Genomic DNA, 24,618 nt, shown 5'->3' with positions numbered 1-24,618 from the left:
ACATTGAAGCCAAAAGCTTTAAAATATGTTTCCAATTTCAGTCATATAGAGCCAAATGCTAAAAGAAAATGGTAATTTTTATGTATTATGTGAGCTTATAGAAAGATAGAAAACTACCGAAGGGGTTTATTTTCAAGATCTTCACAACAAAGAAGCTGGCATATATTCAGTTGCCTTCTAAATATTATCAAAAGTTTTGCTTATTTTATAATATTTTTGTAAGACGAGCTTTACAACATTTTTATCTGGAAAATAAATCTATGGTGTTTTGTTGTAATTTGAAGTCACAGGAATCAAACCACAGGCAAGAAGTTTTGCATGGGAATGTACAGCCCATGTGAGGGACGGTTTTCAGAAGCAGATTCTGGTACAGTTCAAAACTAAATTCTTTTCACATCTATCAGTTTGATGGTTTTATAGATTTTTTGCATTTTAATATATTTTTGATATCTAAAGTTGTCTTGATATTTTTTTACTTATTTATGTTTTAAAAATATTTATATACTCATTTATGTTAGGAAGTCTTGTTCTGAACACCACTATGCAGAACTAGCTGTGTTGTAACATGACAGAAACCAAGGAAGTAACAGTGATGTGAATATTACTATGACTTAAAAATCCCAATCACACATCTTGAAATTCCCATTTGAGTAAAATGTTTGAAAGATGCACCACCATAATTATAAATCATTACCTCATCTCCCCAAAGGGCCTCCATCAATTCAAAATGGAAATAAAACCCTAAAAAATCTAAATAGTTCCCTTTTATGTATTCTTTCCTCCAACAAGAAGGAAAGTTTTTGAAGACCTTTGAGGCCTTCTTCATGGATTACGGTTGAGACGGAGAGCAGTCCCTCAGCAAGAAGAGGATGGGTAAGGTCACAGCAACAATATTCTTCTGTCCTTCTACTGCTGAAGGAACATCCTTCCTGCATACCCTGAGTTCTTTTCTGCTTTTATGGACATCCTCTATCCCTGGGTACATTGCCCTGCACAGCAGATTGCTTGTTTCCACACAAAAGGGAATGAGTTTGAGCAACAAACTAATTTCTCTTGAGGTGATAAGCAGACCCTGCCTCACCACTGTGGGGTAAATTACAAACTAGACCTACATTTTGAAGAAGTAGAAAAAGACAAAGCAAAATTAACATTTTCAAGTCAATTTTAAATCAAATCTTGAGTCAAATATAGAAAGAGCTATAATGATAGAAATATTACACAGTGTTTATCATAGATGTTAACCAAGAGAAGCCTATTGTATATGTGTAATATGGTGACTTGATAAAATGAAACCTACCTCCACGACCAAAATTGCCAAGATCATTTGGTCCACTAGTGCTGTTGTTTACTGGCAGACTTGTGGCAGGCCAAGAGTCGGAAAGCCACGGATAACTAGGGTCACTTGCATTCAACAGACCTGGTCGACTGAAGCAGAATAAGAAAAAAAAGATATACATATATATATATTTACAAAGTTAAAATATCTGTGAGACAACTAGTGATTGAAGAGACCATATCACTGTTCTAACACCATAGGTAACAAACAAGTTTAGGAGACTTTAATTTATTTCAAATTAAAATTGTGTAGCCTTTGATGATTTAAAGACCTTGAGCAGTTAATTAAGGATATATACAAATCAACTTTGTCAGTAGAATTGGGACTAGGCATCCGTCGTGATTCTGCCAGAATCCAAATGAACTCCGTTGTCTGTGTGAAACAGGGGTTAGGCAGCACCATCATGGGATCCTACACCAGGGCTACATGATAAATTACCACCTCAAGGGAGCCATCACTCAAATTGATTGCTCCATATCAGCCATTTCCAGGACTTTGGGCTACTATTTCTTCCTTCTCTTGCATCCCAAATGCACGCCTGTCATCCACAGGCTGGTAACTCTTTCTTTGAGCGCTCTTGGATGGTTTAGAGGCAAACAGGTTTGAGTAGGATTAATGGAAAGTCCACAGCTATCTTTATCTGCCACTACTGCATGGCTTTTATATCCCGGTAATTCCCAGCTTTGAGAGCAGTATTAAACAGCGAGTATGTTGAAAGAGAAGGTACACTTGGGCCATGAGGCACCGTGCCTCTCTCACCCCAGGATAAACAGTCGGAAATTTAGCAAGGTAGGTGGATTGTTTGTATTTGTATTTAACAGGGAAAACAAATCATTTCCTGCAGACGTCCCCTTCCCCCAAATGAAAACAGAAAACCATCCACAGTTTTGCAGCTTTTCTAGGTTATTAATGCACTCATGAAGTTGGAGCAGCATCTCTGATCATTGTATGTTATAGACCCCCGCCTGGTACAATCCCTAAGAGAAACATCGGTTTCTATGGAAACAGCAATAAGAAGACCCAGCCGCTTTCTTGCCACATCTACTCGCTCTCATTAGGCCTAATCTCTTTTTGCTAAAATATTGATTAAAAGGGAGATTGGAAGTTATTACCAGGGCCTAATTACAATCTCCATATTGGCAAAGGGAAAATAGATGAGGATGTATGGGCCCGTTATCAGCTTTTATCAATTTCAATTGAGTAGCCAAAGTTGTGGAATCCAGTCCTATCAATCTACAGCCTATTCATCATCCATGAATCATTTATTTTGTGATCGATTAAGTGTAATTGTTCACTCACAGCAATTTAGGGGGAGCCAATAAGGAGTCTTAAACAACAGCAACTTCATTTGCTAATGTCTAATTAATGCAATAAACATCCTGGTAACAAATGAACACATTCCTTGTGATATTTACTACTCATTTCTTCGAGGGCATCTGGGAGATATGAAACATCTGTGCTTGATTCCTCCAAAGTGCACAACAAATAGGTCATTAAACCTTGTGGTAAGCTACTTAACTCCTCCTAGCGTTGTCAATCGTCCAAATGATCAGTTGTTACCCAAGTGCATCACCTATAGCATTTCTCAGATCCCTAATTTTAAAAATAGGATGGAAAGACCTTTATACAAAGAAACATACCTTCCATTGCTCATTAGTCCTCCATCTCCTCTTTGGAAAGTGACTGTGTTTTGGTTGGAAAAACAAAACAAACAAACATACACACACACGCACACACATATAAGACAGGGGAAAAATCAATTAGTAATAATTAAAAGTAACAATTCAAACTGCTCAGTGTCTGAGACCGGAGGCTTTTTGGTATCATCACATAATAAAGTATAGAAAATATGAGAAAAGGATCAAACCTTATTAACTAACATCAATTTGCTCCATAGCTTGCAAGGCAAACCAGCCACCTGGGTAAAGGGCCTGAATTTACCACAGGCCCCTTCATATGACTTTGCATTGCAAGGCTGTGCCATGTGATGAAATTGTTTTCTTGGCATGCTTTTGCTTCAGCACGTAATGACATTGCACCAGTGAGTTAATAACATCATGTCGTAATGCAGTAATATAATGTCACCACACAAATATGTCATTTCTCAGGACAAATACAAAGAGGTGGCAGCTCTATTAGAGCTGAAGGGGTGAAAAAAAGCATACAGCTGCACTGTTTCCATTAGAAGTACAGTATAAGAACCAGCACCCACACATAAATGCATACACGCCAGTATCACTGGGAAGAAAAAGTGTTTCCAGTATTGCCATGGGGGATGCCAAGAATATGTTCAGAGGGAGACAATTGTTTTTATGGCTCCATTCATGGGTGTTTGACAAAAAACAGCCTTTCCCTTATCTATCTTATTAACAGGATTACATTTCAGGGCAATATAGGTAAACCCACATTACTGGTGAGATGCTAATTGACAACGTTTGATGCTCCTTTTTGAAGCACTGGCAAATATCTTGAATCAAGGCCAACAGCCTACTCTGGTTCTCAGTGGCAATATTCTATTATTTATTGTCAGGCATAGATAAGGCAGACTATTAAATTATATCAGCGTCCTGGACACCTGCACCCTTACAGGCCCCTGACAAGATGAGGGTTCAAATTTCAGAATGGAATGGAAGGGGTCTGTGGCCAGTTTCATTTAAAATAGGCCCTTGGTTTGGAAATACTATTTACCTGTGTAAGACAGACATTCTCATCCTTAAATTATAGCTCCCAGAGTATTTGCAAGATTTTCCAAATATTAGGCCAAACTACACTAATTCAAGGTTAGGCTTGTTATTATACACCATTCTAATCAGACAAAATTACTACACCCAGTAGAAATGCTGTGATCATTAAAAAAATTAGCAATGACATAACAGAAATGCTGTGATCATTAAAAAAATTAGCAATGACATAAATCCACTGGGAAAATACTTCTGATACCTTATAGAATCCTTGTCACTTTATTAACTCCTAGGATAATTTCACAGTCTACATTCAGCAAAGGGGACTAAACTGGCCCCTCTGGAAGCCCTGCTGGAAGAGTGATTGGGTAGGGTGATTAATTACCCTTCACTGCAGAACAGACTAATATCAATATCAGAAAATCACTGCAGTCATATGTCACATCAAAATGGTTAATAGCTGAATTTTGAAAGGATGTAATCAAACCAATTAATGAAAAGAAAATAAAAATGCAAGTATGGGAAGTATTAAATGAAAGTCTGCTTTGAAAAACAAGACATGGTAAAACATTGCAGATAATTAAATTTAGAGCCGATGCTACTTTCATTCACGTCGTTTCTAACAGGCTGTCAAAGGACTGTATCACTCGTTGCTTTAAAGCGAATAATCTGAAGTGTTGTGGCTATCATGTGTGAATATGCAAAGAGGTGGGTACTGCCTGGCTATTTTTCAAAGTATGTTGGTCAAAAGTACATTAGAAGCTGTTTTGTTTCTCCTCCTCCCCTTCGAATTTAATACACCATTTCTTCAACTTTCTGCATTTGTCAAAGCAACAAGAAATAAGAAAAACAAGAAACAAAGGCACATTCAATAACAACCCTTATAATTAAACTTTAAGATTTAAGGGATTTCCAGTAAAACAAATTTTTCTGAAAACTTCTTGGGGTTAATGCTCTTGTTTAGGCTATTGTCTACCAGAAATTATTTTAAAGTAACATTGTCACCACTTGTATAGCACATACAGGTGTGTGAGATTTTAACTATGTGTGTCATATGAAAAAAAGAATCAATACTTCTGGTCTTCAAAATATTTATATCCCTGGTGTACCTTTATAAAGCAAAGCTAAAATGGAGGAGCTAGTAGGAGATTGCAGCAATGTTTGCCAGACACATTTTATTTTCCTCATAGTGAGGTATGGAAAAAACTCCAGAGCATGCTATGAGAAACATAACAAGAAGACATGACATCGAAACCTCTTTGCTAGAGCCATAATTGCTGCAGATTGGCTGTGGCATAGGAGCTTGTTGAGAAGAGACAGGTATCACAGCATTTACTGTTTTTTTCTTCTGTCTGTGTATCCTGGTGGTAGTAACTGTTTCCTGTTTTCTTCCTGCATTAAATAATCTTACACCCTCTCAATATAAACACTGTCTTTAGAAGAAACATTCAGCTTAGTTTAATAAAAAAAGAACTTGTCTTGCGGTGACACTGTTTTTCCTGGGGAAGAGTGTGCCTGGCTTATGTGATGTGCATGGACCTGGGAAGGAATACAGGTTCTTTCATTTACTCCCCACCCTGTATACCAATGCACGGATGGTTATAATATTAGTGAGAAAATAAACAAGAAAGTATTTCAGTCACTGTTCTTGGTAGAAAAGGCTCCGGAATATCGACTAAGCTAGCCAAAATTCCTCTTTAAGTGTGGATGCGTCATCAGGATGCTACAGAAAAAGAAATCATATTCATGATGCCATCCATAAATAGGCTACCTGAGGCTGCATAGAGAAGGTTCCTTTCTTTTAGCATCAATATTGTGAAAGGAAAGACAGTTAACAACAGAAGATATGGTCAGGCTGCCAACACAAGCACTATGTTTATCATTCCTGCCGTACGTTTTGTCAGCATTTTTGCCTGCAGTTTGATTTCTGCAATTACAAAACAAGTCTAAGCGCCTGAATAGGAGCATACTTAATGCAAGGCAGGCTTCTGGATGTCACTGTAAAAATAAAACACACAGACAGCTGGCTTTATTCATCCTGTCTCCACTTCAAAAAGAAGCAGAGCAATTTCAAGGGGCAATGTAAGAGGAGGAAGGGAAGGACGTCCCTATCACTGACCCACCCATCTCCCTTGCTTTTTATCACTGAGGAAGCAAAAAAGCCCTTTCAGCACTCTTTGCATCTGATATATGTTCTTAGAAAGGCTGAAGACCTGCAGGGATGAGATTGGTTTTCAAAAGAAGATGAAAAAATAACCTCTGCATAGAGAGATTTTGAAGGAATCCCCACCAGCTTATACTTCAAGGACTGTAAAAATGCAGAAATGTAATCCAAAGTGCATTTTAAATGCATAAATATTTAAGGAAATTATTTTGTATATATTTGTATGAAGAACAGCATTTGTTAAGGAGCTTTTCACGTGCTTTTTATTAAATATTTAAGGAGGCACCCAAACCATTTACTAATATTATCTGACAAGGTTAAACTTAATCTTCATGCCTGCTAGAACTGGAAAAATACGAATGTATAGTAAGCTGACATTCTGAGGCAAGAAAGCTTTAGAAAGCCTTAGAAAGCTTTCTGTATGCCTATCTCTAGTAGGCCACATTTTCCTACTGCAAATGAAAACTTTAATGTTGCCAGCCAAGTCTCATTCCTTTTTCTGATAAGCCGTTCCTCAAATATGAATGTAGATTAATCCTCTTCTAATAAGCATTAACTCAGAACCGATAATCAGCATATAAAAATTCCATCAAATCTTCTGTCTACCTTTGGATGATTCTGTCAAATAATTTACCTTCATTTAACAGTTTCAGGAGTTGTGCATAAAATGAGCATTCCATAATTCTCTATCTATTTTTAATTTGTTTTTGTTTACTCAGTTGCATGAAATCTTTAATTCCAAGGAGCACTAGTCACTAAACAAGCTTACCTACTCATAAGTGAAAATACATATTTACTTTCTTTGCATGACTGATGGCCTAGACACTTGAAAACACCTGAGTATTCAAGTGAGTGGGTACTGGCACAACAATGAGTTTGAGGGCATAGGAAAGATAAGCAAATAAATTAAATTTCTCTTATTCCTACAAAAGGATTCCATGCCTTTGTTGCATAAGTCCTTATAACAAAATGCGAAAAGAGAATTGCAACTTCCAGTACAAAATAAACAAATTCTGTTCTGTCATTGCAACATGGGAATGAAACAATTCCTCTATTACACGAGAAGTGGTCAGGTATCTCTTTCGTGCCATCTATCTTCTCCTGTCTCATGCAGAATCCCACTGTGTGTATTTACATCCATGCAATCTGAGTAAAGGGTAACCATAAAACCACAGAAAAACCCCAATGCAGCCGTACTTCAGCTTTTATGGAAACTCAGAAAAGTAAGACTAATCCATTCTTTATATCATAGAACAGATGACTGAAAAGGGGTAACATTTGTATTTAGTGTCTCTGTGCCAGATTTGGTTTTGCTAGTGCCGAAAAAGGGTACTCCTTGTCTACAGCTGCAGATGATAAACACTACTACTTACCAGTAGTAATCTAACAAACATAGTTGAAAATCATACGTTTTGTAGTACTGATATTACTGAGAATCAATGTCAGGTAAATTGATAATTGATACCTCTTAGGAGCCTAATAAGAGAATACAAATAGCAAATAGTCCCAGTGAATGACCTATAATCTGAAAATGACCCAAAAGAACATTTTTAGCAAGTAATTATATAACTGCAGAATCCAGACTTCCAAACAACTATTTTTACTGTTTTAAGTTCTACACATATGCAAATAGAACTGGAAAAAAAAAAAAAAAAAAAAAAAAGAAAAACCAAACAAAACACCAAAACCCATTTATATCAGGAATAACTGAAAAAATTGATTTTTGTTTTGTGCCTGAAATAGAGTAAGTATATGAATGTTCCACTAATACATTCAATTATCTTTACTACACAGTCAAATCTGAACATTCTGCAACTTTCTGAAGGAAGAATTTAAAGCAGATGTCTGAACAAAAATTGTGCACCCTCGAAAATCTGAGCGTGTGAGGTTAAATTCATCTTTAGTAAAACTCTATTGACAGCGGTATCTGATGAGATTCTGAAGCCTACATACCACTGTCTAAATATTTAGATTTGAAACCAAACTGTTTATGAAGGGAACAACATACAGTTGTGAGTGTCACCAAACCTCCACAAGCATAGATATCACAGAATCACAAGGGTTGGAAGGGATCTCGGGAGATCATCTAGTCCAACTGCCCTGCTAAAGCAGGTTCTCCTAGAGCATGTTACACAGGACTTCGTCCAGGTGGGCTTTGAATATCTCCAGAGAAGGAGACTCCACAACCCCCCTGGGCAGCCTGTTCCAGGGCTCTGTCACCCTCAAAGTAAAGAAGTTTTTCTTCATATTCAACTGAAACCTCTTATGTTTCAGTTTGTGCCCATTGCCCCTTGTCCTGTCTCTGAGCACCTCTGCGAAGAGTCTGGCTCCGTCCTCGTGACATCCATCCTTAAGATATTTGACATTACCAATGGCAAATTCAAATGTTAGAGAACTAACGATGGTTCTTGGGGAACTCTGGGTATAAAGATAAAAAAACATGGGCTACGTTCTTTAATAAGAACAAAGGCATTTTTTCTAAATTAATTGTACATTTTTGGGACTTGACTACTTGTTGTGGTTTAACCGCGGCCAGCAACTACGCACCACACAGCCGCTCACTCTCTCACAGGGATGGGGGAGAGAATCAGTAGAGTAAAAGTGAGAAAATTCATGGGCTGAGATAAAGACAGTTTAATAAGGAAAGCAAAAGCCATGCACACCAGCAAAGCAAAGCACGGGCAGGCAGGTGTTCAGCCATCTCCAGGAAAGCAGGGCTCCATCACGCGTAACAGTGACTTGGGAAGACAAACGCCATCACTCCGAATGCCCCCCCCTCCTTCTCCTTCCCCCTTCTTATATCTAAGCATGACGTCATATGGTATGGAATATACAGAATACACAAAACAAGTGGTGCACAATGCAATTGCTCACTACCCACTGACCGATGCCCAGCCCATCCCCAGCAGCGATCGCTCTCCCCCCGGGCCAACTCCCACCGAGCATGATGTCATATGGTATGGAATAGCCCTTTGGCCAGTGGGGGTCAGCTCTCTTAGCTGTGCTCCTTCCCATTCGCTTGTGCACCTTGCAGAGCAGGGGAAGCTGAAAAATCCTTGACTAGTCCAGGCACTACTTAGCAGCAACTAAAACATCAATGTGTTACTAGTACTAAATCCAAAACAGCACTATGCCATCCTCTAGGAAGAAAACTAACTCTATCCCAGACAAAACCAGGACACTACTGGATGACTTAGGTTCTCAGAGCCTCCAGAAACTATTATAGGCCAGGAAATTAGAACTATGTGCTGTTATAGTTCTATAAACTCCATGAGATGTCAAAACTATTTTTAAAAAAGCAAATTTTTGGCAGGGCCTTTCACATAACCTGGTTGCCCAGCCCATGTGGATCAACTGCACTGAATTGTGCACTGTCACTGTGGCTCCAGCACAACCCTGTGTCATGCCAATGTATGCTACAAAGACAATGGAAAAAACTCACCACAGTTACAGACAGCTGACAGCGGCATAATCATAGGAACCAATATAAAGATAAATTATTTCATTTTGGAAAAAATCCTGTGCTGTGTCTCAAAGCAAGTAAAGCATTTAGGGTAGGATGTGTTGTGCCACAGCTTACACTAACTTGAACAAACCTGCCCAGAAGCCAGAGGAGCAATTCCTCACCCCCAGAGCTTCTTCATGAGGACACTTCTCCCTCACAGTGTCACAGGCTCCTGGGGTAGACACCATCACTTCCGCTCATCTGCCTCGACAGTCATCTGCTCTTCCCTGCTAAGCTAAACACTCAGGGTGTGGCTGAAGATAAGCAAGAGCGAGAAAGCAGCTAGCTGAGCGTGAGGACCACAGCTTTGGTAAGTGCAACTGAGAGCCCAAGCTACACGTAAAATCTTTACAGACTTCTGCTGGAAAATGCTGAGATTTATCAGCCTTTTACACTGTAACACCGAGGTATATTTTGGAGTTTCTGAATCTTGAGCTTAGGTATGAGAGCAGAAGCTAATTATTTGTATTAGTTATTACTATTAATTGTATACTCTATTTTTCCTGGCTATCCATATGTTGACTAAGCTGTTTGCAACCAGCTGTTTCAGCCACACTTCGTTTATTCTTCACATATCTTTAATCACGCTTACAATAATGGTCTACAGTATGCTATGCTTATTAAGGATATGAAAACTAGGATATCAGCTTTGAACTGAGTAGGCAGAAAAAAAGAAAATGCTTCATTTCCAAAAACACTATAAAGGCTATGCGTGCATAGGTTAATCACTAGATTGCTTGAAGAGCTGAACACCTCACAGTAAGGCCAACGTACACACAACAGCTCAAGTGGAAGAAAGTTCCATTTCTCCAGCAAGACCTTCAAAAATGTTTGAGATATTTTTTGAGCTTTAAAATCAAAATTCAGTTATGTACAAGTAATGCTTGTTTTTGTTCAGTTAGTTCAAGCATCTTGTCCTGCAAATTACTTTTTAAACTGCATTATTTCGAGGAGTTAAATGAGCAAGAAGTATGCAGAATTAAAATGACAGAGACTTTAATGGTGGTAGATTTTATATTCCCCTGGAATCACTAGGAGAATGAATGCTACATTTTTATTACAGATAGGCAGCAGAAGTATTTCTCCTTGTATTTGGTTTTAATTCTGCATATCTCACATGTTCATAAACACTTAGATAGCTAATGTTTGCAATGACATGTTGGTGAGGTAAGAGACAGACTAATGGACAGTACCTGCAGGGGTGAAGGTGAAGGACTGAACTGCAAAACAAGAAAGCAAACACATTGTGAGTTACACACCCTGATAATAAGCGCTAATTGCAGGGCACGAGTTTCCTCTGGAATTTACTCAGTTGTGGTTGAATATCATAAGCAGGACATAACAGTTGAGCTTACAGCAGTAACCAGCCAGCAGCCAATGGGAAATGGTGGTTGGAAAGGTGAGCAGTGAATTTTGACAGTCACATTTGAAGACTTTCTGTGTGGACATGCTGTTCTCTAAATTGTAAACATTAGGATGAATTTTGAAGCATGACCTGTTATGAACTTTCCTTGCTGAAAGCATACACTATTTCATAATTCTGATGATGGGAGTTCTGTGTCATGATGCAATGTTCACACCACACTTAGATGCAGCAAACACCCTGAGAAGGAATGAGTTGCAGGAGACACACTGTTTGTAATGACTGTTATAATTATTTACAGCTACACATTTTAAGGTATAAAAGACTTTGTTCTCAATCTCCCCTCTCCCTCCCCAACATGCCAACTCACATACAGGGCTAATAATTCTGCTTTTTAAAAAAACCCAGTATTCTTAGTTTTTGTCCAAAGTTTATGTATAGGACTGTTTCCTAGGAGGAATAACAGTACAGCTGTCTCTTAATATGAAAAATCTTGGGATCTAGACTGATATTTCATATAAACACATGTGTAGGTGTGTGTGACATATATTGGTTTCTCAGTTAACACCACCCCACCTCGCAGAGAGTAAAAGCCATTGCTGTTAAAGGAAAGAAAAAAACACCTTGGCAAAAAGCATAACCTATGAATGATATGGGCAATGAATGACACAAGGTGAGGTTCCACAGAAACCGAGTCAGTCCAAGGGCCTCTGAAAGTGTCTCTCCTCCCCCTGCTTCCACTGCTTGTCTGATCTCTTCTTCGGCTGCCTTGTTTCACTAAGCCAGTGGAAAACTAGTCTGTGGGGCTTTTGGTAGTTTCCTTCTGGCTTAGTGAGCCCAGGCAGGACATTGAGGAGTCTGATGATGGCTAACACCAAGGTGAGGACACATAGGACTGTTTGGCTGCAAGCAGGGAATGAGCGTTGGGTTTTGGCAGGTTGTTAGAGGTGCTCAGCCACTTAGGGAACTTCTTGGGTTCACATGTGATAACTTGTAAATAGAAGAGCACTGGTGTAACTTTAGTGTGATATCATGTCAACGTTAAATATGCTGTGTCCTCAAGTGTGCAAATCTTGCACAAAAAGAAAATGTTTTTCTATATGTTAATAAGCACTACAAGAGAACCTACACCAATATTTGAAGAACAGCTTTTTTGTGACAAATCAGGCTTCAGTCACACATATTGTGGTAATTCACCTGACTTCCAAAAAATCCATAAGAAACTTGAAGCACAGAATAGTACACAGAATAAACAGGTTGGGGGAGGAAGAAAATATTTTCATTTGGCAAATGTATTTATTTTTCCAAATGTAGCTTTCGAAAACTAATTTGTAACTGGAGGAACACATTTGATGCAAGAGGGATCACATTGTGAGGGCATTCCAATATGTTCTACCTCCAAGAGAAAACTTTTTATGGCTTCTGCCATAGGTAAGTTTTGACCACACTTCTCTGTCTAATACATCACTCTCTTCTCCTCCAGCTGTAGGTATGGATTCCCTGACTAAGTACCTCCATCCATTTCCCATACACATGGCTTCAAAGACATGGAAGTGCATGGGAATGAAGGAGAAGACCAAATAATACTCTTTTTAACCTTCCTCGTAAGGGTCTAGTCTAATTCACATTTGAGCACATAAATGGAGCCGGACCACTAACAGAGTGCCTTCTGAGCAAGGAGCAAGAGGTACAGTTAATCCTCTTTGTACTTTTTTATGCTAGATGTGCTGGAGATGTAAAAATAAAGACTGTCTTATGATAATGATGAAATGTGGTACCGAGCAATGCATTTCAAGCTTCTCATACACCAGCATTTTCACAGCATACATTTAAAACAAGCATACAAAATTCACTGAGGCCAACTTTAGTGTAAGTTCAACATGTTTTTAAGTAGGTTTAACAGCACCTGTTCTCTTCACGATAGAACGTGATGAGATGGTAACAAACTGTTACTGTTCTTACCAGCATAATTGCTGAGCCCCTTCCTCTTCTTTCTGCGCCAGTACAGCCAGATGCTGAAACCCATCAGAATTACCCAACATGCACCACCAATGCCAGCTATAAAGGCAGGCTGTTTGACAACATCAGTGATTTGCTCAGTTATGCTGTTATTATTTTCAGTGATGACAACTTCGTTACGACCTCCTGCACAAAAGAAATTCGACAGAAGATTGTTATTATGGATTCTGTAATACAAACAGGAACCAAGTACTGCAAATGAAAATGAAAAAAAAAAACAAACAGTAATGCACCTCAAAAAAATTATCCTCCGTAGGAGAGTTTTAATGAGTACCAATGCACACCTGAAAACCAATGTTTCTAGAAAGTAAACCCATAATCCATTCAGATTTTGCAAACATATATTTGAAAAGATAGCTCTATAGCACTCTCCCAAGTAATCTAACAGATGACAGTCCAGAGCCTTTTTTTTTAAATATGTGTGTTTGTTGGTTTGTTTTTGCATAATTACAGGCAGAATACAATTATGAGAAAATGGATCATAGGAAACCAATAAAAAAAAAATCCAATCAATAAATAGCTTTTTCCAAATGAGAAATCCAAATACCAAATATGCTACATCAAAAGACAGTTCCTTCTCTCATTGTTGTCATCATGCTAAAAATTCTTACTTAACTCATTTGTTTTTGCCGCATGCTAGTGTTTCCAAATTTAAAACAAAAAATAAGATATATGTACTTTCAGCTGGGGCAAAGATGCTTTTTCCAGCAATTATTTCATTGGGAAAACAATCTGTATAAATCCTAAGTGCACCAGCTTTGACATAAAGAAGAAAATCGCATCGTTAACTGTAAGCTCTAAACAATCACAGCAACAGATGCTATTTTTTTCACCTAGAAAAGGCATGAAAAATTCTTAACATCAACCTGTAAGGAATAATTATGACATGGAATACCAATTAAAGTGACATGCATCAAAAATTACTATATAGGATCTTAAATTGTGTATATTACATTAGAAAACTGTAAATTTCAGTACATGCTCCCATTGTTTTTTTCCCCCTCTTTCTCTAAAACAGAACTTTCTGAAAAGGAAAAGCTTGGTGTCTGGTTTAAAAACAAATGCTCATAAAAAACTTGAACGGAAAGTCAGGAAATGCTAAAGCATATAGTTCTAGGGCCAGCACTTTTCTACTCCAAACCTTGCCTTGTCAAAAATGGTTAGTTTTAAAATTAAGAAATACTGAACATTCTGCAAAAAGTTGTACATATATTGATTATATGTACATTTGACATAAACTGCCCATATCTGCATTTTTTTTAATGGTGACAGAATTATCCACCATCTCCAGAAAAAGCATTTATATAGCTCAATCCTTGAAATGTTTATGCAGTTATCTCAGATGGCTGTATGCATGCTGAAAAGCTGCAAGAGTAGCTACTCTATTGAGAGAAAAAAGATGTGAATACCATGTTTCTCAATTATGAGTCTCTCTCACACACACGTAAAGGTAGTAGAATATAGCAATAAAACACTGATACGGTCATTCAGAGGAAATGATTAGAAGTATTGCAGCATTATGCCTTGCTATGAAAACATATGTATTCCTCTTCTATAATTCAGCAACGGTTCAATTTACCCCTCACTTCTTTCACCAGAACAGCTCCTGTGTCAGCACAGTGGCTTCAGCCTAAAGCAAACAAACAAGGTCGTTGGCTAAAGCAGATGCGAGAAGTCTGACACTTCCAGTTTTATTTCCACGGACACCTCTTTGCAGGAGACCGAGTTTAAACCGGTCAAGTTGCGAGTGAGGATCCCTCCCAGGGGCCCCGTCGGGCTTAGGGCACCTTCCCTGCCCCGGCGCTGCCCCAGCCAAGACACAGCTTCAGGTCCCAAGGTGTGTTCAGAGCCCGACTGAGTTACTCAGGAAGAAATGCGGTGCACTGCATTACATTGCTATCGCACTCTTAATGATCTTGGTGATTTTATTAAGCTTTCTCTCTTTCAGCACCATGTCAATATTTAGTAATGATGACCGTCTGCTTTTGCAAACAGACTGTTGAAACGGTGCTAGATCTTGGCTTGCTTTCAGTAGTTCAGTGCAAGAAACAAAACAGGCTTCCCGCAAATAAAATAGGTCACACAGGAGGATGCTGACAGACTATGCCTCCTAACGTACAAAAAGGCAGTACACCAGTACTGGTATCATGTACCAGTCTACACTGGCCACGCTGGTAAGCTTTACTAACGTCTGTCATTTCCCATGCTTTCCTATTTTGTCTTGCCGCTGCCAAAGGCACGATGGTTTCCAGTCCTGATACAGTGAGAGAGAAAAAAACTCAGTGAGCACCTGTGACAAGGAAAAGAAGGGATGCAGAGGTGGTTCCTTTATTGGATTTTCCCCTTTTTTTCTGCCCATGGAACCAAACCATAGGTGCACCCCAGTGCTGAAAGAGGAAGTGCTGAGAGTAAAACTCATAGAAAGAGGCACTCTATGGCTTGCTCTTCCAGGCACACAATTGATTTTCTAGTAGAAATCAGCATGGGAGTTGATGTTGTCATTAACTTTCAGTTCATTTCTGTGCCCTTCAGATGAAAGGTAAAAGCAGCAGGAAGGCAAGGAAACAGGTAATGCTGGCACTGCTTCAGAGGCAGCTGGGCTGTCATGGAGAAGAATGGGCAGGGAAGCATTTCAGAGACACCAGTTTTGGGAGTGGACAATCCTGGACTCAAGAAAAGAACAACTGCTTCCCACTAAGGCCTCCAAAAGGTCTGAAGAGCTCATTTTCTTCTCTAAGGTCAGAAACCGGTCTTTTGAGAATGGCAGATGTGAGAGCAAACTGCAGAGCATGGGAGAGCTTTCAGTGGACTTTACGTTCTCCCTCTCTTCTAGGAGAAGGTGCAATCTGTCTCGAAATTATCTTCCAAAGTCTGGCTGTTTGCTCTTACCCTTCAGTGCCTAGCAATTACAACTGCAAAAGTAATAATTCATTTAAATGTCAAAATAACATATGCTTTGTGAAGTCGATGACTGAAAAATAAATGGATACAGATGAATGTTACCCACTGGTGTTTGATAAAATTAATATAATCGTTGGGGTTTGAGGAAACAAACGGCATTCGTTTTGTATTTTTTTATATAATATTTAAGCAGAAGTAATAAATATGTCATCCAAGGTACCAGCATACTATTTCATATACTGCAGGTGTTTCTGTAACAATGCTGTCAGTTCAACTAATTAGAACATAGACAAGGGAAGTGTGCGACCTGTAACGCTCCATTGTTCTTGAAGACAAAAACATAATGAAATATAATGTCTTCCTCCCATTGGAGAGTAATGAAGAACAAAACTAATTTGTCGGACCAAAAATTAATTAGACACATCAGATTCGATTGTACCTATTACTGTGAAAGTTTGCAGCTGTTCCTCATATTATTATGTCAATGATGGAATGTAAGACTGAGCAGGCCAACTGATGAAGAGAAATCGTTGCTATACAATTAACCAACATTGCTGTTACCGCCAATTTTACTTCTGCTTTTCCAAGTAAAATTTTTCAATGTATCAATAGTAATCATAAAAAATTTATTCTTGATTCTATTTGAGTCTTCCATAAAATTTGTCAATGTCCTGCCTGAAGCAGGGGCACAGGATTCCTGTAACAGTGACACAATTTCTAACTAAAGAAATAATATACCTCCTACTGCTCCATATTCTCCAGGTTTTACTTTCTGGATTGCCACAGGTCTGTTGTCTAGAATTGGTCTGGGAAGTCAGTAGCTGATTATCCACCATGAAAATCAGTCATTTTTGGAAAAAAACCTTCTTAGAAGAACATATCCTATGTTTAAGAATAACATCTTTCTTTTTATACACGGGACTCTGTATTTCATGACAATGAAATGTAGTACTGTTTAGCAACATGGCTTAACTCTTCTGCATCACTGATCTGCTTTCTCCGTAGCTCAGCATTTCTGCAGTTGTCGTTCTGTTTGCAAACTGTTAAATAGTATAGCTAAGCAGCAAGCCATATAGGACTGCATTATAATACAATCACTCAATAAAATTTTCCCATTCTTTATGATGTTTTGAGGTTTACTCATTAGCTCATTTTCAATCCATGTAATTTTTTTTAAATTTACCTAAAAAAATTATTTTATTTTCTTATTTTATGTTCTTGATTCTCAGTTGAACATTGAGTGGTACCAACTCAAGTTTTCCAGAAATGGTATCATCTAAACACTGTTAGCTTTCTCAAGCAAATTTATACTCTGAGCAATTCATAAGAAATAGAAAATGGGACATAAAGAAAAGGGAGATAGTGACCATACAAGTAATAACCACATCCAGCTTTGGGCTCCCAAAAGGGAAAATAGAAAGGTGAACAGAAACACAACCCAAACAGAAAAGGCTCTCCTTTACCTTTCATGCAAAGGACTCTCTAATGTTGGACTACAATGCCACCATACAGACTTGTTGAAGCAGACATTATGGGATCATTTAAGGAACAAATAAATATCACTGTAAGTTTAAGGATGCAAAATAAGTCTCTGAATGCCAAGTAACCTTTTCTTTCTGGACTTTATTTGCATCATAACATCCCTTTCCTCCTTCCTACAACAATACAGATCTCTCCACATTTAACTCTTGATTATACTGTCATTTTTTGTAAAGTCAAGTCAGGATGAAGGACTGTACCCAGACGTGGGGCTGAGCATTCTGGGAATCATCCAGCAAAGCACTTTGGTGCAAGTTTAACTCACAACACGTTAAGTGATACAAGGCTACTCACATGCTTAAAATGCAACACACTTAAGTGTTTTGCTGGAGCAAGCCCAGTCTGTTTAGTGCCTCCCTAGTGCAATAAGAAAAAGCAGCCCTGCTCAAAGCGAATACAGTGACAGACTAGTCTCACAACATCAGTTACTTACACCGGGGTACAAAATTCAGGCCTATCAGATGACAGGTTTCTTGCATTTTCAAAAATCAATTTCTTGCTTTCAGTTGTAGAAAACTTTTTTCTCCTGTTTTCTTTGGCTTTTCTATGGCTACCTTTTTCTAAAACCAGTGCTACCCTCACTTCCACTCTTACATTTCCCTCTCCAGTGACAATATATTCAAAGCTGGCATACCCTAATTTCTGTTTTGATGCATTGGTAACTTGAATATCATTAAACATTTAAGCAGTGCTTAGGGGACAGACTTTCTAAAGGTCTACACATAACAGAACAGTCCATGTTTGGGACAATGTGTTGACAACATTTTCTAGAAAGAAAATATTCAGTAACAACAAAAGACCCACAAAAAGACAAAAGCCCATTTAAGTAATAACTAAATTAGATCACACAGATAAAAGCAATAAATCCTGTATTACACACTCAAAAGAGGTGCTGCTCTGCACAGCTCAATTCAGTTTTGCTAAATATGGTTACTTCTGTTCTTACCCTTCCCATACTGTTCCTGCCTTTTTATGTTATACTTGAGAAGAATTTCAGAAGAATCTGTTTCCCTCAGGTCAGGAAATTAATTCAGCATGGAAACCACTACTAAGAAACAGTCATTTCAAAGGCAGGGACGATAATACTACCTTTGCTCTCTATTTGGACCAGAGGCCACTTATTCTTTGATAGAGGAAGCTCATCTGCTTGGGATACCTGAGAAACACTGACTTCAAATGTTCAGAAAACCAACTGTAAATAGTGCCTTAGGCACCAACGGTACAAGTAAGGCAATATTACAGTCATCTGAACAGAAGGAAAAGGGAGCTTGAGCTGTTAGTTCCATAAATCCATCAACCTGCAGAAGAAGTAAATGCCTAAAAAAAATATTAAATTAGTTTCACTGGGTAATCTGCATTTTCTCATATGTCTCGGGAACATATTTCCCTCCATCGGCTGTGAGAAGTCTGCACAAAGAGAAGACGCAACGTCAGCAGGCAGCGGGACATTAAAAGCTAACTAACTAGCTCTATCAAATCCCATCTTTTGCTCCATGGATTTTTATGCTTCCAAAAAGTGATTTATGAAAGCATTTCTGAAAGTTGAAACAGGCAAAACAAAACAACAAAACAGATGATCACTTACCAATTATTATGGGTTGTGGCTCACTTTTTACTCCCACACCTGCACTGGTGCTTGCAGCAACTTCCACACGGTACTGAATACCTGGATATAGGCCACCTATTACTACAGACCGAATGGCTGCATCTACTGTTTTGTTGATATGAAATCGAGTCTCATTACCTAGGCACCAGATCTGGGACAAAAGTTGATGTGTTAAAAAATACGAAATTCTTCATTCTCATAAAAAATCATGCATAGATATGACATATCAAGGTGCTGCACGACAATCATTTATTTTGGCCTTCTTAACAATGTTACTGTCCAGGAGTAGCTGGAATTGGGATAATTTAGCTCAGCAAGTTATCCCAGATTAGCATACGACCAAGACAGCTGCAAAGACTGCTTGCTAATACCTCTCTGGACTCTGGCTCTCCACGGAGTGCAAATTCTGTGTATACAATTCTTAGAAGCACAGATAAGAATCACCCAAGTGAAAAAGAGGCATTATACATTAATTGAAATCTTGTTCAGTAATATGATTACCACCAAACCTCTCCTAAAAAAACCCCACATTTTTTTCAATCTTAATTTCCCACTGAATAGCAAAAGGACACCAAATAATAGAAGCACAGGTTGAAACACTTCTTAAAGTACTAAAGAAGAAACAATTTTCAAAATCCTTTTCAACTTCCTTTCACCACTCAACAGGGATATGTGAAATTTCTGAAATGGGATAAGTACAAACTCACTTTTTACTGCTGCTTTTGTGATTACTTACATATTGTTCAGGAATCCAGATATCAGTTCCTGACTCAATTATTCTCTAATTAAACAGAAATAACACTCTAGAATCTAAATCGGCATTCTGTGACGAGAGCAGCCTGTGATGTCAGAGTGTTATGTCTCTCTCCTGCATTTTTCCATAGGCTTTTCCCAAGAAGTTTCACAACTAAGACCTTTTAGGGCTTTTTATTCAGTTAGTTATCTGCATATACTGCTTCTGTATTATTAAAGACTACCACCAAGAAAATCGATGCATAAAGACATCACATGTACACTACATAATTACAATAGCATTTAATTCATAAATGAATTTACAGGCATTCTGATGCTTGAAGTGGAATCAACAGATCTACATTGAATTTGTTAGAAAATGTACTGTGAAACATCAGCAGTCATTTTATACTCAAGGAGGGATTGGACTATTCGTGCTACATTCGCTGTAGCCAGCTCACTAATCAGGCAGCTGCCTAATCTAACAGAGAAAGGATATAATAGGTAATTTTTGTAAACAGCCTAGAGGCCTGAGCACTCACCTGGAACATGGCTTTTATTAACCATCAGCCTACTTTTTTCATATCTACATATTTTGTGGTTTAGGAGTGTGCTTTACTTATTTGTCTATAAGCCCGTGATGGTTAATATTGACTTATACTGGAGTCAGTAGCAAGATTAATTAAGCCAAAAGATAATTATTAATTGATATGAAAATGAGATCAATAAAATACTGGGATTAATAAATCTTGATATTGACTAAAAGCAAAACAAAAGAAGTGCTATGCTAAACATAAATATTGTGAGCATTTATTGCATCTCTCTGACCAAGCGACAAGCTGGAAAAGGTTGAACCATTCGTTGACTTAAAAGTCAAGCACTTTCTCCTTTCTTGATGCTGTGTTCCCTCAAGGTACAGCAGGGGAAAAAAAAATAGGTCTTCTGTGTGAAATAAGCTGCACCCACCACTTCCACCCTTTGGGGGACTCTCAAGAAAGTTGCCCTGCTCTATTTCCATTAAAAATTTCACACAAGGTATACAAGCCAGCCACAGCAAAGTTATTTAACAGCGTATTCCATGGCCAGAAGCCTGTGAAAATGCTGAACCTTGGCCAATCATTTTCTCCGTAGCCCTCTACCCCAATGACACGCTGCACTTTTTCCATGTTGTGAAAATACACTCATGCAAAAGTGAGTTTAGTGGGGACTTCATAGACTACAACAAAATTTAAGATGATATTTAAGGAGTGGCTACTTTGAGGCATCATACCAACAAAGGAGAAAATACAATCAATGCAGGCAACTCTCATAAAAAACTCTTGATATAGTGGTGGTGTTCAACCTGTTCCTCAGAGTAAGCAACATAGCACTTTAAGTTGTGAATCTTGACAGAGATAGTACTTGGAAGAGGTCTTGTATTCTCCCAGAGCCACAGTCCTTGACTTTGACCTTGAAGTGTTAGGATTAGCATTTTTGTAGGGGAAAGAAAAGGTATCTTTCCTGTCAGCTTTTCTGCCAGACTGAAGGCACTCATAGACAGGGATGTCACCGCCTGTCTTGAGAGTGCTGAAGCCTTTAATGAAAAAAACCCTTCCTCTCATTCCATAGCAAGGAAAAGTAAGAAAAAGAAGCACTGTAAACTAACTGGCAATTACAGCTCTCTTCCACATCTAGCTCCTGGTATTTTTGCTTTTAATATAACAGTAGCACTGCTTAAAAAAAAAATAATCCATAAGCAGTCGGTCCTTTTTCTCCATATAATTATATGGGCAGCTGTAAATGCTCTCAGATTCTAAATCCATAAATAGCACTATTGTTCTGTAATTCAACCGGGCTGTTTCCTTAAACACACAACCCTCCCATTAGACATCATTTCTACCTTATACTCCTGGATGACTCCATTTTGGTGATCTGGAGGGGGAGGATCCCAGGAGATGCTGATGCTTGTGCTGTTGTGGTTTCCAACTGTCAGGACAGTAACAGACTGAGGAGGGGCACTTGGAGCTACACCAAGGAGAGGAAACAAACAGAAGCAAGACATTAATCCATTTGCTAGAGCATGAATTTTGCTGAAACAGTGTAAGAGCAAGGAGACGGTACACAAAGTTCACACTCCCTGCAGGCCTAGGTATGCACATTTTGTTAGGCACTAACAATTTTGAAAAATGCCTTTCTGAAGAGAAGCATAGCTCTGGATGACAATGTGGAATTTATGGCAATGGAGAATCAATATAAATCACTCCTCATTTATTTATATTTAGCATTTCCTAAGTTTGCATTGGAATTATTCTCACGCTTGCATTTGTGTTCCATAATGTGCATGGATAGCTATGTATATATTGACTAAGTCATGATGTGAGGCTGCTTCACCCAGCCTAAAAAGTATTTTGACTCTTCTTTCTCCACATGGTCTAATAATAATGTGAGCAGCAGATGTTTAAGGATCTTTTTTTGCTTCTTATTTGTTCTCTAGGAAGACATTAACTTAACAGTTTTAAACACAAAACCTTGCAACTCCTGAGTGGAAAAGGGTTAAAGTGCTCAGGGCTTTACATCAAACGCCAGTGAATAAGGGAGGTGCTAAGTTAGGTCAGATATGTCCTCTTTTCCCTAGGCAAATTGCTTTCTCTTCAGAGTCCTGTTCAGTTCAGCCATCACTGCTGTTTGGTTGGTCACAGCATATCAAGGCCGTATCTACCAGACAATTGCTTGCCAGCCCTGCCACGTTGGCTAGAAGCGTGAAAAAAACCCCATCATCACTGTTAGTGATCAGAGCTATGCTGGCAAAGCCCCCCTCTTGCAGCTACAACAGCAGCAGGGTGCTTTTGTAGGCTCTGGACATGTTGTTTGGGAGGTGGCGCAGCAGCTCCTCTGTGGAAAAGTCCCCCCTGCGAGCACCCGCCGCATCTCCACATGGGGCCTCCCCCACCACCGCTATAACTGCCAGGGCAGGGGGCTCAGCCCTGTGCCCCTCCTCGGTCATCTAAAACTTCTTGTGGCCTCCTCTCTCCCCTCCCTTACTTCTAGGCAAATGCTGAAACTCCACCTCAGTGGCAAGCAAAGTCACCGAAGTTGAAGTTGAGTGTATTATATTAAGGTGGAGTCCCTAGGGAAAAAAAAAATATTGATAACACCTGCACTGAACTGGTCCTAGGATCCATCTAGTCCATTTATCCCAGTCCATCTATCCAGCCTTCAACAAAACTGACAGGAAGAGGCTAGGAAACTGTGAACTAATGAAGTGAGCATATAGTGGTACCTCTCCAGGACAATCTTCCAATTCACAGAAACCTGTTGCTTAGACACTTTCCATTCCAGGGTGATGTCTTTGTGTTTAATAACTCCTTATGGAATTTTTCTTCCACATATTTGTCATCACCTTTAATATGATCTTAAAACATTTAATATGAAATATGGAAACTTATTTTGAAGACTTACAGACCTTGTACCAGAACCTAAAATATTTATCACTCTCCCCGGCCCAATTGCAAATCTAGACAGCCCTCTGGTTTTGGACATCTCACGCTGTGTGTCACAGCTCCCTGACTTCAGTCCCCTGGTCTAGAGTATTCCTATCCAGAGAGGACTCTGTCACTGCTAAGCTCTATAGCAACAGGGCTCTAGTCTTACCTTTAACATATTCCTCATTGCATGAACATCCTTGGACCACGCTTCTCAAAAAAGCAAAGAGACACTGGCAACTTTGTATGAAAGTCTGGCAGGTTTAACACAACTAAACACAGCCACAGATATCAGGAGTATTCAAGTTTCCTGAGTCAATTCAGATTTCCTTATTGGTCCCCGTGGCCTCTTTGAGACTGGCTGTGTTCCCACTTCGGATGCTCCTCAGCACTTGGCCTGGCACAGGCTCAAGGAGCTGATCTCAAATCCTTCCCTGGTAACCCTGCAGAGTTGGAGTAGCCTGCTGCAGGAATCACACAACTTAAAACTAGGGTATCAGAGGTGGGGACAAGGGATGATACAAGATTACATCAGAAAAAAATATTTTAGAGGAAACACAACACATGTATTACTGTCCTATGAGGCTGCACGTTTTGACAACTACATTTGCTGGTTCAGCTGCACAGCACATAGTGCTTGGTAGAGTCCTTGTGACCTTGAATGATGCAGAGAAACAGTGGACTAGAGGGGAGAAACGGAGCTCTATTGTGGGCAATTTGACTCATAGCTGGCTCAAGCGAAGCACGGAAAGGTGGCCTTTGGCTACTCCTCACAATCGTGCAAAGCATAAAATCGGTGAAGTTAATAGCTGCATTGTGTATTTTATGGCAAGTGAAATAATTTGCCACACAGTAAAAAAATTAGCATTTTAAAAGTCTTCAAGTTATTCAATAACAACAAAACCATGAACAAATGTGTGTGTGATATTAATTAGAACAACATTTTACATTAAAATAATAATCATAAAAATGGCAAAACTTAACACTGTATAACTCATTTTTGGTTTTAAGCACAATGGAACAACTTGCTGAAATATATTTACTTTTATCCTCAAACAGAAAGGGAATTCAGAAATATAATGTCTTAGACACAAATACCTGGAAACACAGAGAGAGAGAGAGAGAGAGGAGAGTAAATGCTAAAGAAATGTAACATGAATACCATACTCTAACAGTTAAAGAAAAACATACTGCATTCATTTGTCTTCGCATTTAAACTGCATGAATATTCTAGTTAATATTCCACCAGTGTGTGTCTGCCTGGGGTTTTTTTTTTGATATATGGTAAGATTGAAGCAAAATTAAAATTGC

General features: G+C 38.7%; 1 protein-coding gene across 1 annotated transcript in view; it reads right to left on the bottom strand.

Annotated features, from left to right (window-relative positions):
- Positions 1 to 24,618, bottom strand: part of ROBO2 (roundabout guidance receptor 2) — a 922,222-nt gene that overhangs the window by 46,215 nt on the left and 851,389 nt on the right. The window contains exons 16-21 of the mRNA XM_035902212.1: positions 21,726 to 21,850; positions 19,094 to 19,265; positions 13,012 to 13,194; positions 10,880 to 10,906; positions 2,977 to 3,019; positions 1,298 to 1,425 (exon numbers count right to left, since the gene is read on the bottom strand). Coding sequence (XP_035758105.1) covers positions 1,298 to 1,425; positions 2,977 to 3,019; positions 10,880 to 10,906; positions 13,012 to 13,194; positions 19,094 to 19,265; positions 21,726 to 21,850 — 678 coding nt within the window. The remainder of the gene's footprint in view (positions 1 to 1,297; positions 1,426 to 2,976; positions 3,020 to 10,879; positions 10,907 to 13,011; positions 13,195 to 19,093; positions 19,266 to 21,725; positions 21,851 to 24,618) is intronic.

Source organism: Egretta garzetta, unplaced genomic scaffold, assembly GCF_000687185.1.
Source record: "Egretta garzetta isolate BGI_Z169 unplaced genomic scaffold, ASM68718v1 scaffold289, whole genome shotgun sequence".
Lineage (NCBI taxonomy): Eukaryota > Metazoa > Chordata > Aves > Pelecaniformes > Ardeidae > Egretta > Egretta garzetta.
Note: the sequence above shows the minus strand (reverse complement) of the source record. Positions and strands in the feature narration are given on the sequence as shown.